We start from the raw sequence: 26,076 nt of genomic DNA on the forward strand, positions 1-26,076 counted from the left end.
AAATTAGTCCTGACATGAATATAGGCCGACCATGAAACCAGAGTAAAGCTTAAAAAACTGCACAGACCAGACGTCCCCGACAGACCGGACGATACCGACAGACCGGACGATACCGACAGACCAGACGATACCAACAGACCGGTCGATACCGACATACCAGACAGACCCGACGATGCTGACAGACCCGACGATGCTGACAGACCCGACGATACTGACAGACCGGACGATACCAACAGACCGGTCGTTCCAGACAGACCCGACGATGCTGACAGACCGGACGATACCGACAGACCAGACGTTCCAGACAGACCCGACGATGCTGACAGACCGGACGATAGCAACAGACCGGTCGATACCGACAGACCAGACGTTCCAGACAGACCGGACGATGCTGACAGACCCGACGATACCGACAGACCCGACGATACCGACAGACCAGACGTTCCAGACAGACCGGACGATGCTGACAGACCCGACGATACCGACAGACCCGACGATACCGACAGACCCGACGATACCGACAGACCGGACGTCCCAGACAGACCGGACGTCACCGACAGACCGGACCATACCGACAGACCGGACGTCACCGACAGACCGGACCATACCGACAGACCGGACGTGTCGATACCGACAGACCGGACGTCCCCGACAGACCGGACGATACTGACCTATCTCTGCCGATTTCACTACCTGAGCAGGAGACCAACGAGCAACGGATTCTGAGAGGAACAGAGGAGCCATCAATCCTGGATATCGTACTTTAGTGTTGACTGTTCTGAGCTTTATTAGAAGCTGGTTTGGGAAAACTGACCAACAGCAGAAAAACCAGCTTCCCTGATAAAAGCTTCTCCATCCTGTTCCCTGAAAGCTCCGCCTCCTGTTTGATCTTCAAACCCAAAGCAATGAGGAACAAAGTGTTGAAAGATTTTTTTTTTTCTTTTGAGAAAACATTTCTTCGAAAGCAGAAGATGTTGGATACGAATTCACACATTTGATTCTATTCAATTTATTTCTACAGCTCCAATTCACATCAGGTCACTTTACAGAGACAATTAAACCAGATCATCCAGTCAGATTGATTCAAAGTTTTTTATCTAAGGAAAACCAGCTGATTGCATTGAATCATTGACTCTTCAGCAATCCCTCACACTGAGCATGCTTGTAGCGACAGTGGAGAGGAAAAACTCCCTTTAAACAGGAAGAAACCTCCAGCAGAACCAGGCTCAGTGTGAGCGGCCATCTGCTGAGGCCGACTGGGGTTCAAGGAGACAGAAGCAGACATAGAAAAAGAAGCATAGATACAAAAGGCAACTGTCAACCAGCTCCACAGGCGGCCCCGTCCAGGAAACACACAGCCAGGCAGACGAGCTCCGAGCCAGCTCCCATGTCAGAGGATGAAGAGAGCACATCCAGTTAGTCACAGTCAGAGAAACAGGACTACACTGGAAAACAGGCCAAGCTCCAACATCTAGAAACAAAGGTGTTGATGGCAGCAGCACAGCTGATATTTCTCTCCAGGATGGAGTAACAGCCAAACAGGAACAGACCAGATGAAGCTACTATGAGAAAAAGCAGAGAGAGCAGAACGTTAGAGATTGAACTAATAGATTCTGCAGAGTGGGAGAATAGAGATAGAATGAAGCAGAATGATGAAAAAGGGGTCCCTATGTCCTCCAACAGTCTAAGCCTATAGCAGCAGAACTATAGAGATAGATCAGGATAAGTTAAGTGCTTTGGATGAGGTAATAATGAAAAATCTGCTGTTCTTTGGGTATTTTAAATCTGTTTATATTATTATATCTGAGTTACAGTCTTCAGTTTAAAGAATTCTCAGCACAGAATCAGGTAGGTTTGCACTTAGATGGAATTGACTTGGTGTTTATGTTGCAGACAAATTAGATCTCAGTTCCTGTTTTCTTGTTGACCCTTTTTGTGAAATGTTGGGTGGATTTAGAGGAGGATACTACCCAGGAACATTTACTGATTCACCTTTGCTTTTATAAAACAAGTCATTTTAAAGTTTTGATGTGCTTTTTAGCTCCTCTGCAGTAATGATATTTTGAAGCAGCATTACTCCTACCTGAGAACAGAGGTACGTTTCTCAGGTTCCTTCACTGATTGACAGACACCAGGCATAGACGTCTATGTGCAGCAACCGAAGTTGAAAGGCACAACTGGCACAGCTGTGCATTTAAAAAAAATTAATTTAGTGGAATAACAAAGGAAAGAGAAGAATGGCGCTCTACGGGGCACATCAGGCCTTTTCCAAGGATTAGGATCTGACCAGAGGGCAACATGGCTCCTCTATTCACTGTGTGCCCAGCCGGCCTTATCGCCATCAGTCTGACATTCTGTTTATCTGACGCTGCAGACAAATCTGCTAGCCTGAGAGAAACGGACACAAAGAATATGGATGATCAGCAGTTTAGCTGTGGAGGCCCCGGAGCCCATCGCTCTCGCTTACCCAGCTTTCCCAGCAGCCCTCAGTGTTCATCTGGGGTTTTTCCCAACAGCCACAGTTTGAGGATATGCTTTTCTTTTTCAGGGTTTCTTATATCTGGTGCATTAAACTCCAGTTGGTGGATATTTAAAGTCGATATATTCAATCGGCATCACTGAGCTGAAGCCTTGGAGTCCCTATAGAGACGAGAAGCAGGGTTACGTTTTTACACCTAGGGTGACGGAAGACCAGGAGCCTGCTACCATGGCGTCTTTTCAGTTGGATTTTCTTCCAGAAAAGTTGGTGGATCATCACTCTTTGGACGCTGCTCCTGCGTAAGTCCTCTCTGTGTGTCATCAGGAAGCGTTTAGATGCATTCTCATCTAAAAGGTTTTTTTTAGGCATCACTTGTTCACTTTCACTTTGTCACAAGTTTCTCCTTCAGAAAACAGAGTTTGGAGCAGCGGTTAGTTGGTCGCATCTAAATATCTAAACATTTTGTCAGCTTGCTTTAGTTTTTTACAAATTAAAAGATTCATTAAAATCCTACATTTAAATGAATTTTTTTTTTTCTTAAAGACTTTGATGTTTATCAGCTCGATAAACAGATTTCTTTAACCTTCATGAAGATGAACGTGGATCTAAATGACATGCAACATTTAGGAAAAAAAAACATAATTACTCAAGTTTATTTGTTGTTATTAAGCACTCTCCAGCTCATTACCTCCATTAATGCATGGGGGGGGGGGGGGGGGGTTATACAGGGGAATGGGGACCAGTAAGCCCTACTAACTGGGACAGACCACAGTGCATCAACAGGAAATTGAACCATCCCAACATCCGCATTAAAGCCTAGAGGATTTTCTTTTTGAAAAGAGCAAATATTTATTTTCTTCACTAACAAACTTTGCACATTTACTTCTTCTCTTAAGTCTGTGCTCCTCTCCTCATCACCTGCCTTCCTCTTCCTGTCATCCTTCTTTTCCTTCTAGTTTATAAAAGGAAGTAAAAAAGAAAACTTTTCCTTAATCCTCCTAAACCCAGCGGTGGCTGGTGGAGTTTTCTCAAGGGGGCGCTATAAATTAAAAAGACGTAAAACCAATGAAAAGTATACTAAATTATCACACCAGTATATTTATATGAATGCCAACAAGAACCAAACATTATAAAACACTTTGTAAAAAAACTAAACATTATTTCATGTCCAGGTTTACCTTTTGTCCATGAATCTTTCCCTTCTGAGGCTGTGAAGGTAAATCTGTGTTTTGCATGGTCCAAAATTGAGTCACAATCCTAAAGAATTATATATCAGTTTAATAATTGAGAAGCTATTAATCAGATTTATAATTTTTAATATATAAAAAAAATTTCTGAGAATGTGTTTATTTAAGAGCAACTATGCAAATGAACAAACATCTAGAAAAAGTCGACTATATTCTATTATTTTCCATGTGAATCCCAGATTGTTCATTCTTCTTTGCCTTTCTAAAAATTGCTTTAAATCAGTCCTAGCTGTTATTATCCATGCTGGCTCAGGTTGTGACCTTTGAAAAAGGAGGAGGGGGAAAGCAGGATACAGCGTTAGCCTCGCTACATGAAGTTAGCCTCGCTGCATGTTGTTAGCCTCGCTGCAGTTAGCCTCGCTACATGAAGTTAGCCTCGCTGCAGTTAGCCTCGCTGCATGCTGTTAGCCTCGCTGCAGTTAGCCTCGCTGCATGCAGTTAGCCTCGCTGCAGTTAGCCTCGCTGCATGCGCTTAGCTTCGCTGCATGTGGTTAGCCTCGCTGCATTAAGTTAGCCTCGCTGCAAGAGGTTAGCCTAGCTGCAAGAGGTTAGCCTCGCTGCATTTGGTTAGCCTCGCTGCATGCGGTTAGCCTTGCTGCATGAAGTTAGCCTTGCTGCATGAAGTTAGCCTCGCTGCAGTTAGCCTCGCTGCATGTTGTTAGCCTCGCTGCATGTTGTTAGCCTCGCTGCAGTTAGCCTCGCTACATGAAGTTAGCCACGCTGCAGTTAGCCTCGCTGCATGCTGTTAGCCTCGCTGCAGTTAGCCTCGCTGCATGCAGTTAGCCTCGCTGCAGTTAGCCTCGCTGCATGCGCTTAGCTTCGCTGCATGTGGTTAGCCTCGCTGCATTAAGTTAGCCTCGCTGCAAGAGGTTAGCCTCGCTGCATTTGGTTAGCCTCGCTGCATGCGGTTAGCCTTGCTGCATGAAGTTAGCCTCGCTGCATGTGGTTAGCCTCGCTGCATGCGGAACATTTGCATTCATGGAGCCTAGATGGAAGTTCAACTGAAGAAATTCTTACTATCATCCTCTTCCGTCAAAGGCCAATCAGTTTTGAGCCACACCTCCAGCATCCAGAGTTCATCTTAAAGGGGTGATGGAATGATTGTATAGGGTATCTGCTCCTTCAGGTCTCTGAATAGGGTGTGTAACATTGGTTGGGCTGAAAATGGCATATTTGCTGTTATATGAGCCCTAATGCAGCCTGGTTAAAAGCTCTAGAATGAAACGACAGATTTTCTTCCTTCGATGGATGATAGTGAATATTTAGATGAGCTGTGCTCTGATTGGTTGGTTTACAACGAGCCAAGCTGCTGAGCAAAGATGCATCATAGCAACAAGCTCTCACTCACTGAAACATCAAATTGTTTATATGGTAGGGTGACCAGACGTCCTCTTTTTCCCAGACATATCCTACTTTTCAGACCTAAAAAATGTTGGTGGGGGATTTCAAAACTCGAAAACTCGGTTTTGCATTCTATGACCCCTTTAAACGGTTCTCCATTCCACATCTCCATCTGCTACCTAAAGCGCAGGCAGTGGTTGCTCTATGTCTGACTTGGAATCAGATGACCCTGTCCCCCCCCCCCCCCCCCCCTCCAGCCCCTCCTCCACCATCGTAGCTAAAGCTTCATCAGAGCATCATTCCTCCCGGACTCTTACCGCGTCCCATCTCAACCGGTCTGGCAGAAGACCGCCATGTGGGGCCTGGTTCTGCCAGAGGTTTCTTCCCAACGGGGAGTTTTTCCCTCACCACTGTCGCTTCATGCTTGCTCATCATGGACAGGTTCTCTCAACCTGTTTTCTCCAACTGGACTTCCATCTTTCAGGTCCCTGAGTGAGGCTCTAGTTTCAGCTCTCACAGTCCACTGGATCTCCCCATAAAGCTCAGCAGACCGCCTCTCCAACCAGCAGTCTACAGACTGACCAACTTCATCTATCTGCACTCCACCACCAGTTTCAGGCCTGGGGGGCAAACAGAGCTGTTCTCTACTCCTGTTAAAACATATCAAAGCAAAAATTCAGCGCTAATGTTTACTGTCAAGGTCTGAGCGCCAAAGACTAAAGTAATTGTATCAATAAATTTCTTCTAATTGTCTTTTTCTTTCTGTGGGAGTTTTTCAGATTGAAATAATCTGCACAAGATCACAATGTAAACAGTGTAGGAAAGAAATGGTGCAAAAATACATTAATATGGTAGTTATGTGTAAAAATAAATATGTGCAAAATGCAGAGGAACATTGAGTTGTGTTTCTATTTCTATTCAGTTTATTTCTATAGCTCTGCATGTGTAGATCTCATCCTCTGCTTGTGTGGATCTCATCTTCTGCATGTGTGGATCTCATCCTCTGGATGTGTGGATCTCATCTTCTGCATGTGTCGATCTCATCCTCTGCGTGTGTGGATCTCATCCTCTGCGTGTGTGGATCTTATCCTCTGGATGTGTGGATCTCATCCTCTGCGTGTGTGGATCTCATCTTGTGCATGTGTGGATCTCATCCTCTGCATGTGTGGATCTTATCCTCTGCATCTGTATATCTCATCCTCTGCGTGTGTGGATCTCATCTTCTGCATGTGTGGATCTCATCCTCTGCATGTGTCGATCTCATCTTCTGCATGTGTGGATCTCATCCTTTGCGTGTGTTGATCTCATCTTCTGCATGTGTGGATATCATCCTCTGCATGTGTGGATCTCATCCTCTGCGTGTGTGGATCTCATCTTCTGCATGTGTGGATATCATCCTCTGCATGTGTGGATCTCATCCTCCTTCGTGTGTAACTCATCTTCTGTGTTTGTGGATCTCATCCTCTACTTGTGTGGATCTCATCTTCTGCATGTGTGGATCTCATCCTCTGCGTGTGTGGATCTCATCTTCTGCGTGTGTGGATCTCATCTTCTGCGTGTGTGGATCTCATCTTCTGCATGTGTGGATCTCATCCTCCTTCGTGTGTGGAACTCATCTTCTGTGTGTGTGGATCTCATCCTCTACTTGTGTGGATCTCATCTTCTGCATGTGTGGATCTCATCCTCTGGATGTTTGGATCTCATCTTCTACATGTGTGGATCTCATCCTCTGCATGTGGATCTCATCCTCTGCTTTTGTGGATCTCATTCTCTGCATGTGCGGATCTTGTCCTCTGCATCTGTAGATCTTATCCTCTTCATGTGTGGATCTCATCCTCTGCATGTGTGGATCTCATCTTCTGCATATGTGGATCTCATCCTCTGCATGTTAGCTAGCGGAGAGAGTGTGCTATATTATTATTAAATTCATAGGAGTAAACATGCGGAAATTAACACTTGATATAATATGACAAATTAAAAATAATCCCCATCAGCATCCAGCATATGAGCAGTTTCCGTTCAAATATTTTCTTCTAGTTGTGGATTTTTGTAACAGAGATAACTAGGATCATCCATGGTTTGGATGAACTATGCTTGTTCTTTACTTCCAAACTCAGCATCTCTTCAACCATGTCTGCGGTAAGAAGCTCATGAAAGCTTTTTTTCCTGGATTTGATTAAACTTTTAAGCCTCTCATTATAAAATAAATATTTTGATGTAAATGAGAAATCTGCTTCTTGGTATGTTGAAGTACCAGTAGTCTGCATCAATCATTTAACTAAACACACTTAGTTTTTAGAAATATATAAGAATTATGCTTTAATTGGTACATACTGTACCGATATGTCGTTACTATATTTTATTTGACAAACCTGATCTTCTCTCCGTTCTTTTTCCTGTGTGGTGCGATTGCAGTTGTGGATCTTCACATGCTAACATCAACATGCTGTGAAAGTCCTTCAGCAACCAGATCAAACTCCAGAGCACATTAAACATGATTAAAACAAGATGGAATCGCAAAGAAAATAAGTTGGAGCAAAATATAAAATTTATTAGATTTGTTTTTTTAATCCACTGCTCCAAACTGTAGGCCTGCAAAAATCTTTAGATGATAAAAATAAAATAACAACTAAAACAAATAAGAACTCTTAAGATATTTAGTTCAATGTTCCTCATGACTTCATGATTTTCTGGTTTCCATAAATATTTTTGATCAACAAAAAGCCCCAAAGATGCAGCCTTTCACTGGTTAATAAACAGCTCAGATTGATGGAGCACAGCAGCTGTGGTGTGAGATGCTGCTAGGTAAAGCATCTTCATGTTTATTTTGTCAAACTTGTCCTAAAGAGGAGTTTTCCTCCATTATAGAGCGTGATCAAAGCCCTGGCAGTGAATGAAGTACCAGTTCATGTCAGCTTTAGCAGCACTGGAGACCTTTCTGGACTCAGATGAAGTGAATCTGTTCCTGGATTTAACAAAGACTGAAATAAATTAGGCAAAGTTTGCAGCTGATGTTCAGTTCAGCGAGTGCATGATCTGTCCATGGTGCTGAAACACAGACTGTGGGCCAACGCTTCCTACCTGTTCCTGTGTTTTGGATCCATGTCTGCGGTGTGCTCTGCATTAAAACAGGACTGGGCTTCAGGCGGCTCCACAGTTTGGAGGGTCGGACTTTTTCCAACAAGATGAGGAATTTAACAACTAACTTTACCATTTAAGTCTAATTAGATCCATTAATTAGATCCATTTACTAGAAGACAAAAAATTATTAACATTTATCTGGTTTAAACAGAATTTGGTGTCAAACTGGTTGGTTTGCTCAGTAGTGCAGTGGTCCCTGAAGTAGTGGGGATACATGTAGTTTACTCAATAATTCCCTAATGTCATCTAATTTCTGCTGTTTGAATGGATGCTGAGTGATCTATTCCTGAGTCCATTGACATGGATGACGCCTATTTTCTCTCAGAGTGAGTCACTAGTTCCTTTAATAAACTGTCTCTTTGAGCAGCTTATTGGCAGCAGTTAGTGCCGCCGCTATTAAAATGAACTGAATCAGGAGCAGTTTGATGGTTTTACTGGAAACACAGGCAGCCTGCATGGAGAGAAAATACACATCAGGCAAACATGGAGTTTCTCTGATTTTTTTAAACAATTATTTAAAACATTTCAGATGTGAATTTAACACCCTTGTTCATATTTCAGCTTAGATTTAAACATAAAAATCAAATGCATCAAAACCAATCAGATAAACTGAAAAGTTGATACCTTGAAATAAAGACTATTTTAGTTTAGATCATTAAATATATATACATATATAATATGCTGATTGGAATTCATCATTCAAATTTAGTAAAACAAAATTTAACATAATATTTAACATAAAAATGCATTTCCAACACAAACAGTGATATATTTTCCAGACCCAGTAGAAATGGCCACGCCCACCTAGCATGACATCATCCAAAGTTGTACTGACTTCTTCAATTAAGGATAAAGAGGCTCTTTCCTCTTCCCTGACAGAGATGGGGTTGGCGGGGCAGAACGGGCATCAACGTTAGGCTAAAGGGGTAGCATCGCTAACATTTGCTGAACTGCTGGCTAATGCTAACTCATAAGGTCATTTGGAATTACACCTGTATCTAAGCCATCCGGAATGTACATATTTTTATTTCTCATTTTTTTATTTCTTATTTTTATTTTGTTTTTCATTGTGTGCAATACATGTACACTTGCACCTTAATCCTATTTATCTTGATATACTGTATATACCTGGATATACCATATATATATATTGCTTATTCTTAATGCACCTTTTTCCTCCCTGTTTGCACCTTCTGTAACTTCTATGCCAATATGTGACGAGTGAATTTCTCCGCTGTGAGATCAATAAAGCTCATCTAATCTAATCTAATTAGTAAATGAAAGTGTTTGATTAGCTTGCTTCATATAATCGATTGTTGGCAAATCCTAAAGGTAAATTATTTAAGCTAAGCTTATAAATGTTAAGCTAATAAATTTAATATTTGAGCAATATTAACCTCAGCATGACCCACCCCTCTCATTGGCTCACCGGTTGTCATGCCTACAGTTAAACAATGTGATCAGTTAAGCCAGTGAGTACTAGCCTAGTAGAAGTAGAGTAGCACAGCTGATACATTCACTGTCCAAGGAAAAAATAGGAAATTTGAGTTTATGGGGGGATGAGGGAGATGGCATCCCCCTTCTTAAATGCAGGTATAGCCATGCTAACTATGTAGGGGCAGTGATAGCCATGCTAACTATGTAGGGGCAATTATTATTATTATTATTTTTTATTTTATTTTATTATTCTTATATATGTGTACATCCCTCTCAAATGTTTGTAGTGTTTAATATTTGATGTTTCCCTGCTTTGCAAAAAAGTTCAATAAAAACAAATAAAAAAAAAACTATGTAGGGGCAGTGATAGTCATGCTATGTAGGGGCAGTTATAGCCATGCTAACTATATAGGGGCAGTGATAACCATGCTAACTATGTAGGGGCAGTGCTATACATGCTAACTATGTAGGGGCAGTGATAGCCATGCTAACTGTGTAGGGGCAGTGCTATACATGCTAACTATGTAGGGGCAGTGAGAGCCATGCTAACTGTGTAGGGGCAGTGCTATACATGCTAACTATGTAGAGGCAGTGATAGCCATGCTAACTATGTATGGGCAGTGCTACACCTGCTAACTATGTAGGGGCAGTGATAGCCATGCTAACTGTGTAGGGGCAGTGCTATACATGCTAACTATGTAGGGGCAGTGATAGCCATGCTAACTGTGTAGGGGCAGTGCTACACCTGCTAACTATGTAGGGGCAGTGATAGCCATGCTAACTATGTAGGGGCATGGATAGCCATGCTAACTGTGTTGGGGCAGTGCTATACATGCTAACTATGTAGGGGCAGTGATAGCCATGCTAACTGTGTAGGGGCAGTGCTATACATGCTAACTATGTAGGGGCAGTGATAGCCATGCTAACTATGTAGGGGCATGGATAGCCATGCTAACTGTGTTGGGGCAGTGCTATACATGCTAACTATGTAGGGGCAGTGATAGCCATGCTAACTGTGTAGGGGCAGTGCTATACATGCTAACTATGTAGGGGCAGTGACAGCCATGCTAACTGTGTAGGGGCAGTGCTATACATGCTAACTATGTAGGAGCAGTGATAGCCATGCTAACTGTGTAGGGGCAGTGCTATACATGCTAACTATGTAGGGGCAGTGATAGCCATGCTAACTGTAGGGGCAGTGCTATACATGCTAACTATGTAAGGGCAGTGACAGCCATGCTAACTGTATAGGGGCAGTGCTATACATGCTAACTATGTAGGGGCAGTGATAGCCATGCTAACTATGTAGGGGCAGTTATAGCCATGCTAACTATGTAGGGGCAGTGATAGCCATGCTAACTATGTAGGGGCAGTGACAGTCATCTTATGTAGGGGCAGTTATAGCCATGCTAACTATGTGGGGGCAGTGATAGTCATGCTATGTAGGGGCAGTTATAGCCATGTTAACTATATAGGGGCAGTGATAGCCACGCTAACTATGTAGGGGCAGTGCTAGACATGCTAACTGTGTAGGGGCAGTGATAGCCATGCTAACTATGTAGGGGCAGTGCTATGCATGCTAACTGTGTAGAGGCAGTGATAGCCATGCTAACTATGTAGGGGCAGTGCTAGAAATGCTAACTATGTAGGGGCAGTGCTATACATGCTAACTGTGTAGGGGCAGTGATAGCCATGCTAACTGTGTAGGGGCAGTGCTATACATGCTAACTATGTAGGGGCAGTGCTATGCATGCTAACTGTGTAGAGGCAGTGATAGCCATGCTAACTATGTAGGGGCAGTGATAGCCATGCTAACTATGTATGGGCAGTGATAGCCATGCTAACTATGTAGGGGCAGTGATAGCCATGCTAACTGTGTAGGGGCAGTGCTATACATGCTAACTATGTAAGGGCAGTGATAGCCATGCTAACTGTCTAGGGGCAGTGCTATACATGCTAACTATGTAGGGGCAGTGACAACCATGCTAACTGTGTAGGGGCAGTGCTATACATGCTAACTATGTAGGAGCAGTGATAGCCATGTTAACTGTGTAGGCAGGGGCAGTGCTATACATGCTAACTATGTAGGGGCAGTGATAGCCATGCTAACTGTGTAGGGGCAGTGCTATACATGCTAACTATGTAGGGGCAGTGATAGCCATGCTAACTATGTAGGGGCACTGCTAGAAATGCTAACTAGGTAGGGGCAGTGCTATACATGCTAACTGTGTAGGGGCAGTGATAGCCATGCTAACTGTGTAGGGGCAGTGCTATACATGCTAACTATGTAGGGGCAATGCTATGCATGCTAACTGTGTAGAGGCAGTGATAGCCATGCTAACTATGTAGGGGCAGTGCTAGAAATGCTAACTATGTAGGGGCAGTGCTATACATGCTAACTGTGTAGGGGCAGTGATAGCCATGCTAACTGTGTAGGGGCAGTGCTATACATGCTAACTATGTAGGGGCAGTGCTATGCATGCTAGCTGTGTAGAGGCAGTGATAGCCATGCTAACTATGTAGGGGCAGTGATAGCCATGCTAACTATGTATGGGCAGTGATAGCCATGCTAACTATGTAGGGGCAGTGATAGCCATGCTAACTGTGTAGGGGCAGTGCTATACATGCTAACTATGTAAGGGCAGTGATAGCCATGCTAACTGTCTAGGGGCAGTGCTATACATGCTAACTATGTAGGGGCAGTGACAACCATGCTAACTGTGTAGGGGCAGTGCTATACATGCTAACTATGTAGGAGCAGTGATAGCCATGTTAACTGTGTAGGCAGGGGCAGTGCTATACATGCTAACTATGTAGGGGCAGTGATAGCCATGCTAACTGTGTAGGAGCAGTGCTATACATGCTAACTATGTAGGGGCAGTGATAGCCATGCTAACTATGTAGGGGCAGTGATACACATGCTATTAAGGAGCAGTTATAGCCATGCTAACTATGTAGGGGCAGTGATAGCCATGCTAACTATGTAGGGGCACTGATAGTCATCTTATGTAGGGGCAGGTATAGCCATGCTAACTATGTAAGGGCAGTGATAGCCATGCTAACTATGTAGGGGCAGTTATAGCCATGCTAACTATGTAGGGGCAGTGATAGCCATGCTAACTATGTAGGGGCAGTGATAGTCATGCTATGTAGGGGCAGGTATAGCCATGCTAACTATATAGGGGCAGTGATAGCCATGCTAACTATGTAGGGGCAGTGATAGCCATGCTAACTATGTAGGGGCACTGGTAGAAATGCTAACTATGTAGGGGCAGTGCTATACATGCTAACTGTGTAGGGGCAGCGATAGCCATGCTAACTGTGTAGGGGCAGTGCTATACATGCTGACTGTGTAGGGGCAGTGATAGCCATGCTAACTGTGTAGGGGCAGTGCTATACATGCTAATTATGTAGGGGCAGTGATAGCCATGCTAACTGTGTAGGGGCAGTGCTATACATGCTAACTATGTAGTTGCAGTGATAGCCATGCTAACTATGTAGGGGCAGTTATAGCCATGCTAACTATGTAGGGGCAGGGATAGCCATGCTAACTATATTGGGGCAGTGATAGCCATGCTAACTATGTAGGGGCAATGATAGCCATGCTAACTATGTAGGGGCAGTGTCAGCCATGCTAACTGTGTAGGGGCAGTTATAGCCATGCTTACTATGTAGGGGCAGTGATAGCCATGCTGACTATGTAGGGGCAGTCATAGCCATACTAACTATTTAGGGGCAGTGCTAGACATGCTAACTATGTAGGGGCAGTGATGGCAATGCTAACTATGTAGGGGCAGTGATAGCCATGCTAACTATGAAGGGCAGTGATAGCCATGCTGACTATGAAGGGCAGTGATAGCCATGCTGACTATGTAGGGGCAGTCATAAGTAGAAATCAGAGATTGTATTTAATAGTCCGGATCACTGGGGATTTAGAAGTGGCTATAGCCGTATACCCTGGACTACGCCTCTGGGTTTGATTTGGAAACATAGACCAGTTTGACACAGAGTGGGATTTCATTACAATTATTAATCCTAAAATAAATAAATAAGTCAACTTTTATATAAGAAAGACTAAAGTATGTGGAAAATAATAATAAACTTTTGGAGATGGCAGCTGTCCGTGTTGGAGGTGAAGTCCATGGTGTAGAGGGTGAAGAGGAACGGAGACAGAACGGTGCCCTGAGGGGACACGGTACTGCAGACTGCCACCTCAGACTGACAGACGTGCAGCTGCACGTACTGAGGGCGTTCGTTGAGGTAGTTGATGCTCCAGGCAGCCAGATGTCTGTCCACTCCACTGTCCTCCATCTTCCCCCTCAGCAGCTCTGGTCTGATGGTGTTGAAACACTGGAAAAGTCCAAGAACATGTCTCTCACTGTGCTCCCAGTGGTCTTCAGGTCGGGGAGCCCCTGCTGAAGCAGGTAGACGATGGCATCCTCCACTCCAATAATGGGTTAGTTAGCAAACTGCAGCTTTGGTTCGATGTTTCTTCGCTGTCTGAGCAGCTGGGCTGTAATCTTTCCTCATGAAAATTTTCTTTTCTCTTGCCGTCATCTACAACTGAAACTGTTTTCCCCCAGGATGTGAAGCTTGATGCTCCAGCAGACGTCATTCAGACGATGGTTTTTAGGCTAAACCTGTTCGGTCCGTCATAGACTGGATTTAGTCCAGAAATCATTGTTGAACACTGGGCTGTGATTGGTCCCTTTGATTTTGTCCCTCTTTAGTCCAATAACAGATGTTTCAAACCCAGTTTTCAACGTCTTTTTAACGATATGAAAGTTATAGTTTTTCACTTTTCAACCAAATGAAGATGTCGTTTGGACGTAAATAACTTCATTTCATGTTTTTTCAAAAAAGTTTTGCTCGGTGGGTGTGCTCCACTTCCACTGACTGCTGTGACTGACTCACTCACTAACGCCGTCTGTAGCCTTGTGTTGCAGTTACCGTAGCGACGTGGTTGCCACTTCTTTTCAGTAGATAGTCGAACTTCTCTTCGCTCTTTAAATATAAAACACCTCACGGTGTAGGGGGAGATTCAGATCATTGTCCTAAACTCAGTTTCACTGTCATTTATTTTTAGTTTATATCATAATTGAGGCGAAATATGAATAAAAAATATGGAGGACATGATCTCAATGGTAGTTAGAGCCCTGTTCTGACTCAGGATTGCTCCAGTGGCCAGCTTGTTGATGCCCTTGTTGGCTTTAGATACATCTCTCTGTAGCACCATCCTTTGACCTTTCTTTCTAAAATAATTAGACACTCTATTTATGCAGAAAAGCCTTTGAAATTAGTGTTGTAAACTTTCTAATCACATCTAAGTTTCACACTAATAATATTTGCATTTGCAGCAGGAAGAAGATGAATGGAGCCCTGGACCATTCTGATCAACCAGACATTGATGCTATTAAGATGTTTGTAGGGCAAATCCCACGGTCTTGGTCAGAGGAGCAGCTTCATGACCTGTTTAATCCCTACGGAGCAATCTACGAGATTAATATTCTGCGAGACCGCAGCCAAAACCCACCAATGAGCAAAGGTTAGTATGTCCCATAAATCAACCATGCAAACACACACCCTTTGCCTTTGCAAAGATGGAAACAATAATCATGAATAAAAACGATTTTATATCTTATTCAGACACTGTGCCAATTTCAATTCAAACTTTTCATTTTCAAGCTTCCATCTGACCCAAAGGGTTTATAAACTCTTCACTTTTGATTCAGTAAATATAATTTATCAATAGGGCAGAGACAATAGGCCCCTCGAAAACTGAGAGACCTCCACCACTGGTAGAACAAAACCTAACAACGTGTTTCCTCATCTTTAAGGTCTGTCAGACAGGAAATGGATTCTTATGTTTCAATATTTTACTGCAACCTTGTAAAATGAATGGATACTTTTATATACGGATACTTTTATATAAGGAACAGGAAAATAGCCATATCAAGTTAAGATATCTAAACTTAAGTAGAAAAAAGTCAAGCTCTTTTAATCAAACAGAAATAGAAGCCTGCCTCTAATTCTGGCCTCCTTCCAATAATGACCTGGACCAAGATGTACCTGAGTGAAATAAAGGCCCCGGCCTATATTAGAGGATTTACGGTAATTGAGGTCAGGAAGATGTTTTACCAGTTTGTAAAAACCGAATCTGTGACGGAGGATTAGGGCCAGACTAGAGATTTTTTTTCTTCTTTTTTTAAGAATAAAGTCGTAACATTACGAGAATAAAGTTGTATTTTATGACAACTCCTACAAGAAGCCCTTTCTTCCCTAAAATGTTACAACTCGAAATGTTACAACTTTATTCTCGCAATGTTACGACTTTATTCTCGAAATGTTACGACTTTATTCTTGTAATGTTACGACTTTATTCTCGAAATGTTACGACTTTATTCTTGTAATGTTACGACTTTATTCTCATAATGTTACGACTTTATTCTCGCAATGTTACGACTTTATTCTCGAAATGTTACGATTTTATTCTCGTAATGTTACGATTTTATTCTCGAAATGTTACGACTTTATTCTCATAATGTTACGACTTTATTCTCGAAATGTTACGACTTTATTCTCATAATGTTACGACTTTATTCTCATAATGTTACAACTTTATTCTCGAAATGTTACGACTTTATTCTCATAATGTTACGACTTTATTCTCATAATGTTACGACTTTATTCTCGAAATGTTACGACTTTATTCTTGTAATGTTACGACTTTATTCTCATAATGTTACAACTTTATTCTCGCAATGTTACGACTTTATTCTCGAAATGTTACGATTTTATTCTCATAATGTTACGACTTTATTCTCGAAATGTTACGACTTTATTCTCATAATGTTACGACTTTATTCTCATAATGTTACAACTTTATTCTCGAAATGTTACGACTTTATTCTCATAATGTTACGACTTTATTCTCGAAATGTTACGACTTTATTCTCATAATGTTACGACTTTATTCTCATAATGTTACGGCTTTATTCTCATAATGTTATGACTTTATTCTCGTAATGTTATGACTTTATTCTTGTAATGTTACGACTTTATTCTCGAAATGTTACGACTTTTTTCTCATAATGTTATGACTTTATTCTCGTAATGTTACGACTTTATTCTCGAAATAGAAGAAAAAGAAATCTCTAACCTGACCCTAATACTCTTTCGTACTGAATCATATTATCTTGAAGTATAATATTTAGAGAACTATGAACACATACCTAAAACGTGGCAAAAATGTGAATCTGTTCAAAAATGTGTCATCTATTCTGTAAGAGGCTGGCCAGGGACCATTATAACAACACAGATTATAGTTATTGGAAAGATGGGGCTGTGATGAATCCAGTGATACCAAATCTGTTAATATAGAATGCACACTTAGTGTTTTACTTCCCTTAATAAATGAGGTGTCTTAAAGGAAAGAAAGAGAAAAATGGAACATACCATCTGACATCAGCGGGACAATAGCAGACAATGTGAAATTATTGTAGCTTTGGCTTGATGGTATTTTAATATAACTAATACACAACTTTGCAAGGTACAAATTGAATGACTGTTCAAAAACAAACAGATGCTCCTAAAAACCCAATACTCTGAGGAGCAGTGACACCTCATATCAAGCCCCCCAGCTCCTCTGCTGGTCTTCATAGGTGTCCCTATCAATCATCAAGAAGGTCACTTCTGGTAAATGTTTGTTTAATTATGACTGAGGGGTGATGAGTGTTCAGGGTGTGGGTTAAAGGGTATAACCACTCCAGACTGTGGTTCCAGATCCCCGAGATGTCCAAGGAGAGGCATGTGTTCTTGGTCTCTAAATGTTAAATAGTGTATATTAATTTTACAATGTTTGCAGTAAAAGTTTTTCATTCTAAGAATCCATTTAATTTCTGAGACACCTTAGAGATGAGGGAAAACCTTCTTAGTTTTTTTTCTATTTCTGCTGTCTCATAAAATAAAGTCCTTTTTGGATAGTTAGTCACTAGCAAATCGGCCCTCATTTCACAAGAAACAGGAACAAGTCGAATGTTTTCGAGGAGGAGTAGAAATCCCTTGTTGTTCACCTGGACAACAACCTGGACTGGAGACACAACTGGGAAGCCGTCTGCAAGAAGGGACAGAGCAGACTGGACTTCTAGAGGAAGCTGGGGTCCTTCAGATGCTGTGGAGAGTCTGATCCCATCATCATCATCATCATCATCATCATCAGAGCTAATGACTGAAGGAAGCTCAACCAGCTGATAAAGAAGGTCGGCTCTGTTCTAGGAACTCCTCTAGAACCTCTGGAGATGAAGAAGATGATGGACAGCAGTGAGCATCCTCTTCATCAGACTGTTAGACACCAACAGAGGGTCTTCAGTCAGAGGCCGATCCAGACAGACCTCTACAGAAGATCTGTCCTGCCTGCAGCATCAACACCTGTTTAGAAAATAACCCATGAGTTACTGCAACATTTCATTTCCCTACTATATATTTTTTCATTTGATAGTAAATGTAATATGGCAATTAGCTTAAAGCAGAAATCATGATGATCAGTTATATTGGCTTAATAGCATAATGAAATTAATCTACAGCTAAGTTAATGAAATAAGAATTATAACAATAATTAATGTTTCTGAATTTTTAACACGTTGTTTATTAATTGTTTGACAGGATGCTGTTTTATAACATACTATACACGCAAATCAGCTTTGGAGGCCCAGAATGCTCTTCACAACCTGAAGATTCTCCCCGGGGTACGTATTAGCCTCTTAGAGTGCTACCTTCACACTGAGAAGAAGCAGCAGGTTTACATCCAAAGTCTATGGTTGATGTGCATCAAGGTGCAACCAAAGGTCCTTCTCCTGAACAGCTGAAGCAGCGCCTCATGAGCTTCTGAGCATCTGAGGCGTGTGACGCGCTTCACAAGCAGACAAGCACACTGCCCCACCCTGATAAATTCCTTCCAAAATTACCAGTTGAGATATTAAAGGTACAATATGCAACCGGTATTGATTTTCCAGCGAGGCTCCCCCCAGAGGGCGAAAGTAAAAGTGCGCTGTCGTAAATATGCACAGCTGTTCTCCTGGTTTCTCCGTCAAGCCAGGCGCGGTTGTTTTGAGCTTAGCAGACAGGAGAACGCAACGAATGACTAAGCATCTGACGCGCCGCAAATGCGCTGCTGCTCGAGATGGAAAAATTGAATTTTTGCTGCTCGACGCGCCGCGTCAACCAATCAGAGAAGCTGATCTGGGAGCTGGCAGTGAGAGAGACACAGCGCTGATGATCAGGGCGCTATGATCACTCCTCTTAAACAGTTTATTGACGCCTAAATTAACTTAAAATGCAGAAATCTGCCGGCAGAATATGTTCGCTTTTATTATCCTGCTGCCTGCAGTTTGGATTATTTAGATGAAAAACACCTACCAGCTGCCGCGGTGAACCGCGAGGAGGCGACCCGGCCAGAGGCTGCTGATGAAGGGATTCCAACTGTCGGCGCACCGCTGGTATGTGGGGGTCTGAGCGGCTCCGACAGAAAAAATATTGTAAGGCAGGATGATAATCTGAATGAACTGACTGCACTGATTACGTTTTCAGGTGGATTTTCTCACTTAAAAACATATTAAAACTACTTTATTCACACTGATCACAGCAAATATAGCTGCAAGGCAGAGAAAGGATAGTGAAGCTCCGCCCAACGCGCGCCAGACACACTTTTGCACCGCGCAGCCAGAGCAGCAAAGCTGCTTCAGCCGCTCGTCAGAACTAACTGGTACAAGCAGCAAAAAGGAAGCAGCAGACGCGATTTTGCTGCTTTTGCTGCCTCCGGTGTGAAAGCAGCACTGCACAAAGATCGCCACTGTGCTAGCAACGAGCATGCTTTTAACTGGGGGGTGTAGCAGTTCTCGCCGTAAAGCAAGACCGACACTCGCGAGACTTCTGAGCCTGTGGGTGCGGGTCGGTGCTCCTGCAATTGCAAGTGCGGTATTTCCCCCACAGACCACCAGGGCGGCCGAGAATACCTTTGTTCAACCTGAAATGACTCATTTAATCATCCAAAACGTTATGGAACACATTAATTAACTGAAAAATGTTGCATAGTGTGCCTTTAATGAGTGTAAGAGCATATGTGTTTTAACAAACATGAACATTTTCAACATTGCAGCTATAAAAAATAAGACATTACCAACTTTAAAAATAAAAAGTTTCCTTATACACATTCTGAAGTAATCATTAATTCCTAGGTTTTAGAGTTTTAGTTCAGGGGAAAGTTTAACTCAACCCGAACTAAGTTTTTCTTTTATTTTTTGAGCATTAAATTGTACCTCCTATTTTTCATTTTTGCAAAGCGGTCAATCACTGTGACTCAGCTTAGAAAGTTCTTCCTTTTCAACTGATAAAATAACAAGATGATGGAGCCTGTCTTGTCCCATTGTGCACCTCAGCCAAGTGTGGAGCCTTCTCAACACACTGAATGACCTTTCACAACTTCAGCTTTTGATTGTGATTGTGAGGGAGATCTGGATGACCTGCGTTAGTGTGGGGAACATAGTGTTATCAAGCAAGTTGAAAAGACACTGCATATCCTTGATGACAAGGCTTTCTTTTTCAACCAGGAAAAGCTTTCAAACCATTTTGAACTAAATGAAAGTTTTTATTACTCCACATTTGTCCTGGGGATAGTGGGACAACTTCACTTGTTCAGGACCATCATGCTTTCCTCCTAAGTCCCTAATGTCCCCTTCTTGTTTGTGGAAGCTGGTTGTTGCATCCTCATCACCTTCATGGTCCTGTCTCTCCTGTCTTTCACCTGTCTCTTGCCTGTCAGTCTCGCCTCCTCCTCCCTTTCCTACTCCAGCACCTTCATTCTCATTCTCTATAGCAAACATTAAAAAACATAAATTTATAATTATGTAAATATCTATCATATTGCTTATAACGTCCCTAATGTAACTGCTTAGCTTAAATCACTAATTCATTACGGGACCTTACCTCCCTCTCTCTCATCTTGTTTTACTGCTTCCCTGTCTCTGCTTCGTGTGAGGAATTTCCTGATATCCATCTACAAACCAATGCAGTAATTTTCAGTTAGTAGCCTATAAATCATTAGCCTGGGTGCCAGTCAGAAGTTAGCCCCGCCCACAAGGTTTGAGTTCGGGGAAGTTCGGTCTGGCTCTGCTCCATAGTAGCGCGAGTATAATCGCCCACTGTCAGGCGATCCAATCAAATTGTCAGGGCGGACTTTATACGATGATGGACAGATGATCAAGAGTAACGTTATCAACCACGTGACCAAAGCGCGCTAGGGTGACAACAATAATGGCTTCCGCTGGAGAGTTTGGGTGAGTAGATTCTGCTATTAGGGCTGTTCTAGAAGATATCGACAGCAAATTAATTTTAAAAGAGGAACAGAGAAACGCGATCAAGGCTCATCTTATTCTAGGTGTGCAACTGCACGCTTTGATTTTTGTGGACAACAACTATGCCTCGCTTAACATACGTCACGCACTCCGTTGCTCTTATTGGTTGTAGGTCTATCCAATTGAGTGCAGAGGCATTGTTTTTCCTGGTTCGTTCGAAACACGCCCCATAATCACAGCTCTATGGAGCAGCATCAGACTCATATTCTGACTAGAATTGAGTCGGACTACGTCAGGCTAATAAATCATGTGGTTTCACTGGGAAAATAATAAAATTGACAGGTAAGAAACGTTACCAGAACTAAGAATGCGTCGGGGCCGCACAGTGTCCCATCCAACTCAGTTGAGAGCAGCGCGTTAATTTACCTGCAGTTCATGCAGTGACATGCGCTGACGTGGGGGCGCTAATACATCCTCAATTTGGAGTTAACAACACACTTGCTACGCATATGAGTAGAAATATACGTCTCTTCCCGTTATCTAAATTGATGCATTAAAAAAATGTATCACTGTTGCAAATATTCATGAGATCTATACTGGGGCACGTGCCCCAGTAAATGGGGTCTGGCGACGCCGATGCATTCACCCATTCACACACACACTCACACACTGATGGTGGCGAGCTACATTGTAGCCACAGCTGCCCTGGGGCGCACTGACAGAAGCGGGGCTGCCGTACACTGGCGCCACCGGGCCCTCTGACCATCATCAGTAGACAATGCAGGTGAAGTGTCTTGCCCAAGGACACAACGACACTGAAAGTCGGAGCCAGGGCTAGAGCCTTCAATCCTTTGATTTCAATTCTGTTGTTGCTGGACGCTGCAAATAAACCAATGAGAGAAGCTGATCTGGGAGCTGGCAGGGAGTCAGACACAGCACTGCTGATGCAGAGCGCTATGATCACTCCTCTGAAACAGTTTATTAACGCCTAAATTAACTACAAATGTAGAAACCTGCCGGCAGAATATGTTGGCTTTTATTATCCTGCTGCCTGCAATTTGTAGCACAGACCTGAAAAACGCTAACATCTACTTCCAGCCGCCACCAACAGTAGGGGAAAACCCCCAAGAGGCGAGCGGGCCTGAGGCAGCTGCTGCTGGGGATTCCAAGAGACAGCGCAGCGCCGGTATGTGGGGGTCTGAGCGGCTCCCACAGAGAAATAATCTTTGAAGGCAGGATGGTAATCTGGATTAACAGACCATGTTTTCAGGAGGACTTTCTCACTTCAACATAGATTCTAACTACTTTTTACCCGCTGATCACAGCTAATATAGAAAAGCTGCTCTCTGGCATTGAACACAGGAGCAGCAGAAGCATCAGACGCATCTGGACTCACTTTACTGGACCTCTGACATTAATGTGGATCAGAGATAAAGCAGCAGAAGCCTCTTTGCTGATGATATCGTGTTGTCTCTTGGATGTCTTGCTTCCCACACACTTAAAATCTACTTATATTAGATAGTTTGATTAATATGTATATGGTACTAGTTCAATCTGCAGCAACAAAGGCAGCTTTTGGTATTTTCCCTGTAAAAGAAAAAACATGTTAGCAGCTTAAAACAAAGAAAGGATATTGGTGATTACTGCCGTGGTGCTGCACAATGGCAGCCCACTGCTCCTCAAGGGAAGGGTTAAAGGAAGAGAGTGAATTTCATGTGCTGGTGACAGTGAAATGACAATAAAAGCTAGAAAAAAAACTGTCTAAAGATGTTTAGAAGTACAATTAACTTTATAAAACAATTTTATTACTTTGTACGCTTTGCCAAAACCGACCCTGAATAAATTAATTTTGTGCGAACAAACAGCGGGGGACGGAGCGACCAAACACCCCTCCCCTTTCAGAGACAGAATAATACTTGCAGCTTATGGTTGTGATGGCCTTACGGTGGGAACAGCTCCTCATTTCAGAAAAAGAAGTTCAGCAAATCCTGCTTTGAACTGACCAAGATTTTGAAAGCTGTCTTCGGTAAAATACTTCGAGCAAATGAACAGCTGAGCATCAACCTCTGCAGGGACCTTCTGATAGACAAAAATAATCCATGCCTGTCGGGTCTTTGGATCCTTGGGAAGACTGGGAAAATGTTCCCCTTTCTCCGTACAGCCTGGTACGCTGCATTTACGCCCATGGTTCTGGCTCATTTCAACTGAGAAACTGTAATTCTTGTAGAAGTAAACCCAACTGTATCTGGGATTCAGGAGGAGAAGTGTGGTTTTCGTTCAGGCTGTGGAACACTGGATCAGCTCTATACCCTCAGCAGGATCCTGGAGGGTGAATGGGAGTTTGCCCAACCAGTCTACATGTGTTTTGTGGATCTGGAGAAGGCAATTGACCGTGTCCCTCGGGGGGGTTCCTGTGGGGGGTACTCTGGGAGTATGGAGTACCGGGCCCTTTAATAAGGGCTGTTAGGTCTCTGTACGACCGGTGTCAGAGCCTGGTCCGCATTGCCGACAGTAAGTCGGACCCATTTCCGGTGAGGGTTGGACTCCACCAAGGTTGCCCTTTGTCACCGATTCTGTTCTTAACTTTTATGGACAGAATTTCTAGGCACAGCCAAGGAGTTGAGGGGATCTGTTTTGGTGGCCTTAGTGTAACTGGATCCTTTCTGCCCTGTGCTGGTTTTATTAAGTGATCAGGCCGTGACACAGTTTTTCTTTAAAAGGGCGATTTCTCAATTTATTTTACCTGACGAGAACAACACACAAGAAACCAGCCATGTTATAGGCTGCCTGCTCCAAGTCCTACACAAAACAGAAGTACATAACAAAAGTTAACTTAATAGATCTATAAATAAACTGGATGTATTCAGATGAAAAATAAATAACACACACCTCTCCCACAGGACAACATGACAAAAGGGGAGGGTCTAAGGGTTCAAACAATTTAAAGACCACGGAAGAAGAAATAAAAAGGAGGGGCTCTTAAAGTAACACAATTAAAACAATTGCAGATTTTCTAGAGGTGTTTCAGTCAGTTGAGTAACAATACAAGTAACCAAATAAAAACATTTTGTAAAACTGTAACAAAAGAGAAATACAACCAGAGTACATTAGGATTGTGTCTCTGTTATTCGCAGATGATGTGGTCCTATTGGCTTCATCAGGGCTTGATCTACAGCTCTCACTGTAGCGGTTCGCAGCCGAGTGTGAAGCGGCTGGGATGAGGATCAGTGCCTCCAAATCCGAGACCATGGTCTGGAGCCTCAAGCACGCTTCACGTCTGCTGTGAAGCGTGTCCCGTACCAGTCTGTGGTGCTGAAGAGAGAGATAAGCCAAAAGGCAAAGCTCTCGATTTACCAGTCTATCTAGGTTCCTACCCTCATCTATGGTCATGAGATTTGGGTCATGACCGAAAGAATGAGATCCCGGATACAAGCCGCTGAAATGAGTTTTCTCCTTGAACCCCAGTGGGCCTCAGCAGATGGCCGCTCACACTGAGCCTGGTTTTGCTGGAGGTTTCTTCCTGTTCAAAGGGAGTTTTTCCTCACCTATGTCATGCTTGGTGTGAGGGATTGCATTTAAATCAATGAGTTGATTCAATCAACAGGTTTTTCTTAGATAGAAAACTTTGAATCAATCTGACTGGATGATCTGGTGAACTGTGAAGTGCCTTGAGATGACATGATGTGAATTGGCGCTATAGAAATATACTGAATCAAATTGAAATTAGTTTTCTCCTTAGTGTGTCCGGGCTCTCCCTTAGAGATACGGGTGAGGAGCTCAGTCATCCGGGGAGGACTCAGAGTAGAGCCGCTGCTCCTCCACATCGAGAGGAAACAGTTGAGGTGGCTCAGGCATCTGATTAGGGTGCCTCCTGGATGTCTTCCTGGTGAGGTGTTCCAGGCACGTCCCACCGGGAGGAGGCCCAGGGGGAGACCCAGGACACGCTGGAGGGACTATGTTTCTTGGCTGGCCTGGGAGCACCTTGGGATTCCCCCGGAGGAGCTGGACCAAGTGGCTGGGGAGAGGAATGTCTGGGGCTCCGTACTGAAGCTGCTACCCCCGTGACCCGACCCCGGATAAGCGGAAGTGTCATGAAACGAGAACAGATGGACCCAGTATTCAAGGAGACAGTCATTGGGCAAGTTCAAAATTTTTATTTAAAGAAAAACAAAACTAAAGGGGGAGCTGCTAGGATCTGTGGCATGCGGCGACTGCAGGTGGGGGGCGGGGCACTGCCCAATCACAGACACTCTGTTGTGGGAGAAACACAGGTAAGTGACCATGATCATCTGACAGAAGATAATTATCTGAGTTGGTCACTTACCTGGTTTAAAAGTCCAGTCCAAGAATGTCCCCAGTGCTGCAGTTCCAGAGGTCTTATAGGAGGCCGATCCTTGTCAGGTATTCAGAACAGACAGGAGACAGGATCCAGTCCTCGTAGAGCTCCCAGACAGGTTCAGAGTCCAACAGAGTCCGAAGCATGACCAGGTGGTAACACACAGGAGCGGACAGGATCAGGTGCAGACGGGGGGGGGCTCAGTGGAAGAAGGTAGCCAAGACAAGACGTGGAACCAGAACTTGATGCGGGACCTTTAAACTGGTCTCCAAGTTGGTGTCAGGTTTACTTGGATAAAAACTGAACCTCCCTGCATACAGGGGCAAAAACCCAGAGGGCTTAGCAGGAAAGGAACAGTGGACGAGCAGGAGACAAGATAGACACAAAACCCTCCTTCCACTGGCCGCCAGGATCCAGGACATGAACCTTGGAATCAACATAACAAACAGGCAAACAGAAAGACAAATAATGATCTGGCCCTGAATGCTCAGATTTGGAAATTTACAAACTCCCAAAAATACATCTTGCCAGCAGAGACAGTAAGATGCGGTGCACTGTAAAAAAAAAAAAAAAGGGAGAGATATTGAGCAGAATTCTATCACTGATTGGGAACCTGCCTCCGATGTTCAGTTTAGTCCAATAACAGACGTTGAAAAGATGTTACAAACCAAGTTTTCAATGTCTTTTTGACAACTTGAAAGTTATGGGTTTTCACCTTTCGCTTTTCAACCAAATGTAGATGTTGTT

The 26,076-nt window shown here is 43.2% G+C and overlaps 2 protein-coding genes across 5 annotated transcripts in view; both read left to right on the forward strand.

The window, feature by feature from the left end:
- The first annotated feature begins 31 nt into the window (after window positions 1-31).
- LOC119795190 (balbiani ring protein 6-like) lies at window positions 32-726 on the forward strand. Its single transcript, XM_038303049.1, has 2 exons — window positions 32-42; window positions 84-726. Exons 1-2 carry the CDS (start codon window positions 32-34, stop codon window positions 724-726), a joined length of 654 nt encoding a protein of 217 aa, XP_038158977.1.
- Window positions 727-1,955: 1,229 nt separating this feature from the next.
- celf1 (cugbp, Elav-like family member 1) overlaps window positions 1,956-26,076 on the forward strand; it is an 85,120-nt gene continuing 60,999 nt past the window's right edge. For 2 of the 4 annotated variants that reach the window (XM_038303040.1, XM_038303039.1), the window contains exons 1-3: window positions 1,956-2,778; window positions 15,003-15,190; window positions 18,307-18,389. In XM_038303040.1, the coding sequence (XP_038158968.1) occupies window positions 2,708-2,778; window positions 15,003-15,190; window positions 18,307-18,389 (342 nt within the window). In that variant the 5' untranslated portion in view covers window positions 1,956-2,707. The remainder of the gene's footprint in view (window positions 2,779-15,002; window positions 15,191-18,306; window positions 18,390-26,076) is intronic. The other 2 variants (XM_038303036.1, XM_038303038.1) reach the window with 2 other exon arrangements.

Source organism: Cyprinodon tularosa, unplaced genomic scaffold (assembly GCF_016077235.1).
Source record: "Cyprinodon tularosa strain WSP-4 unplaced genomic scaffold, ASM1607723v1 ctg502, whole genome shotgun sequence".
Classification (NCBI taxonomy): Eukaryota; Metazoa; Chordata; class Actinopteri; order Cyprinodontiformes; family Cyprinodontidae; genus Cyprinodon; species Cyprinodon tularosa.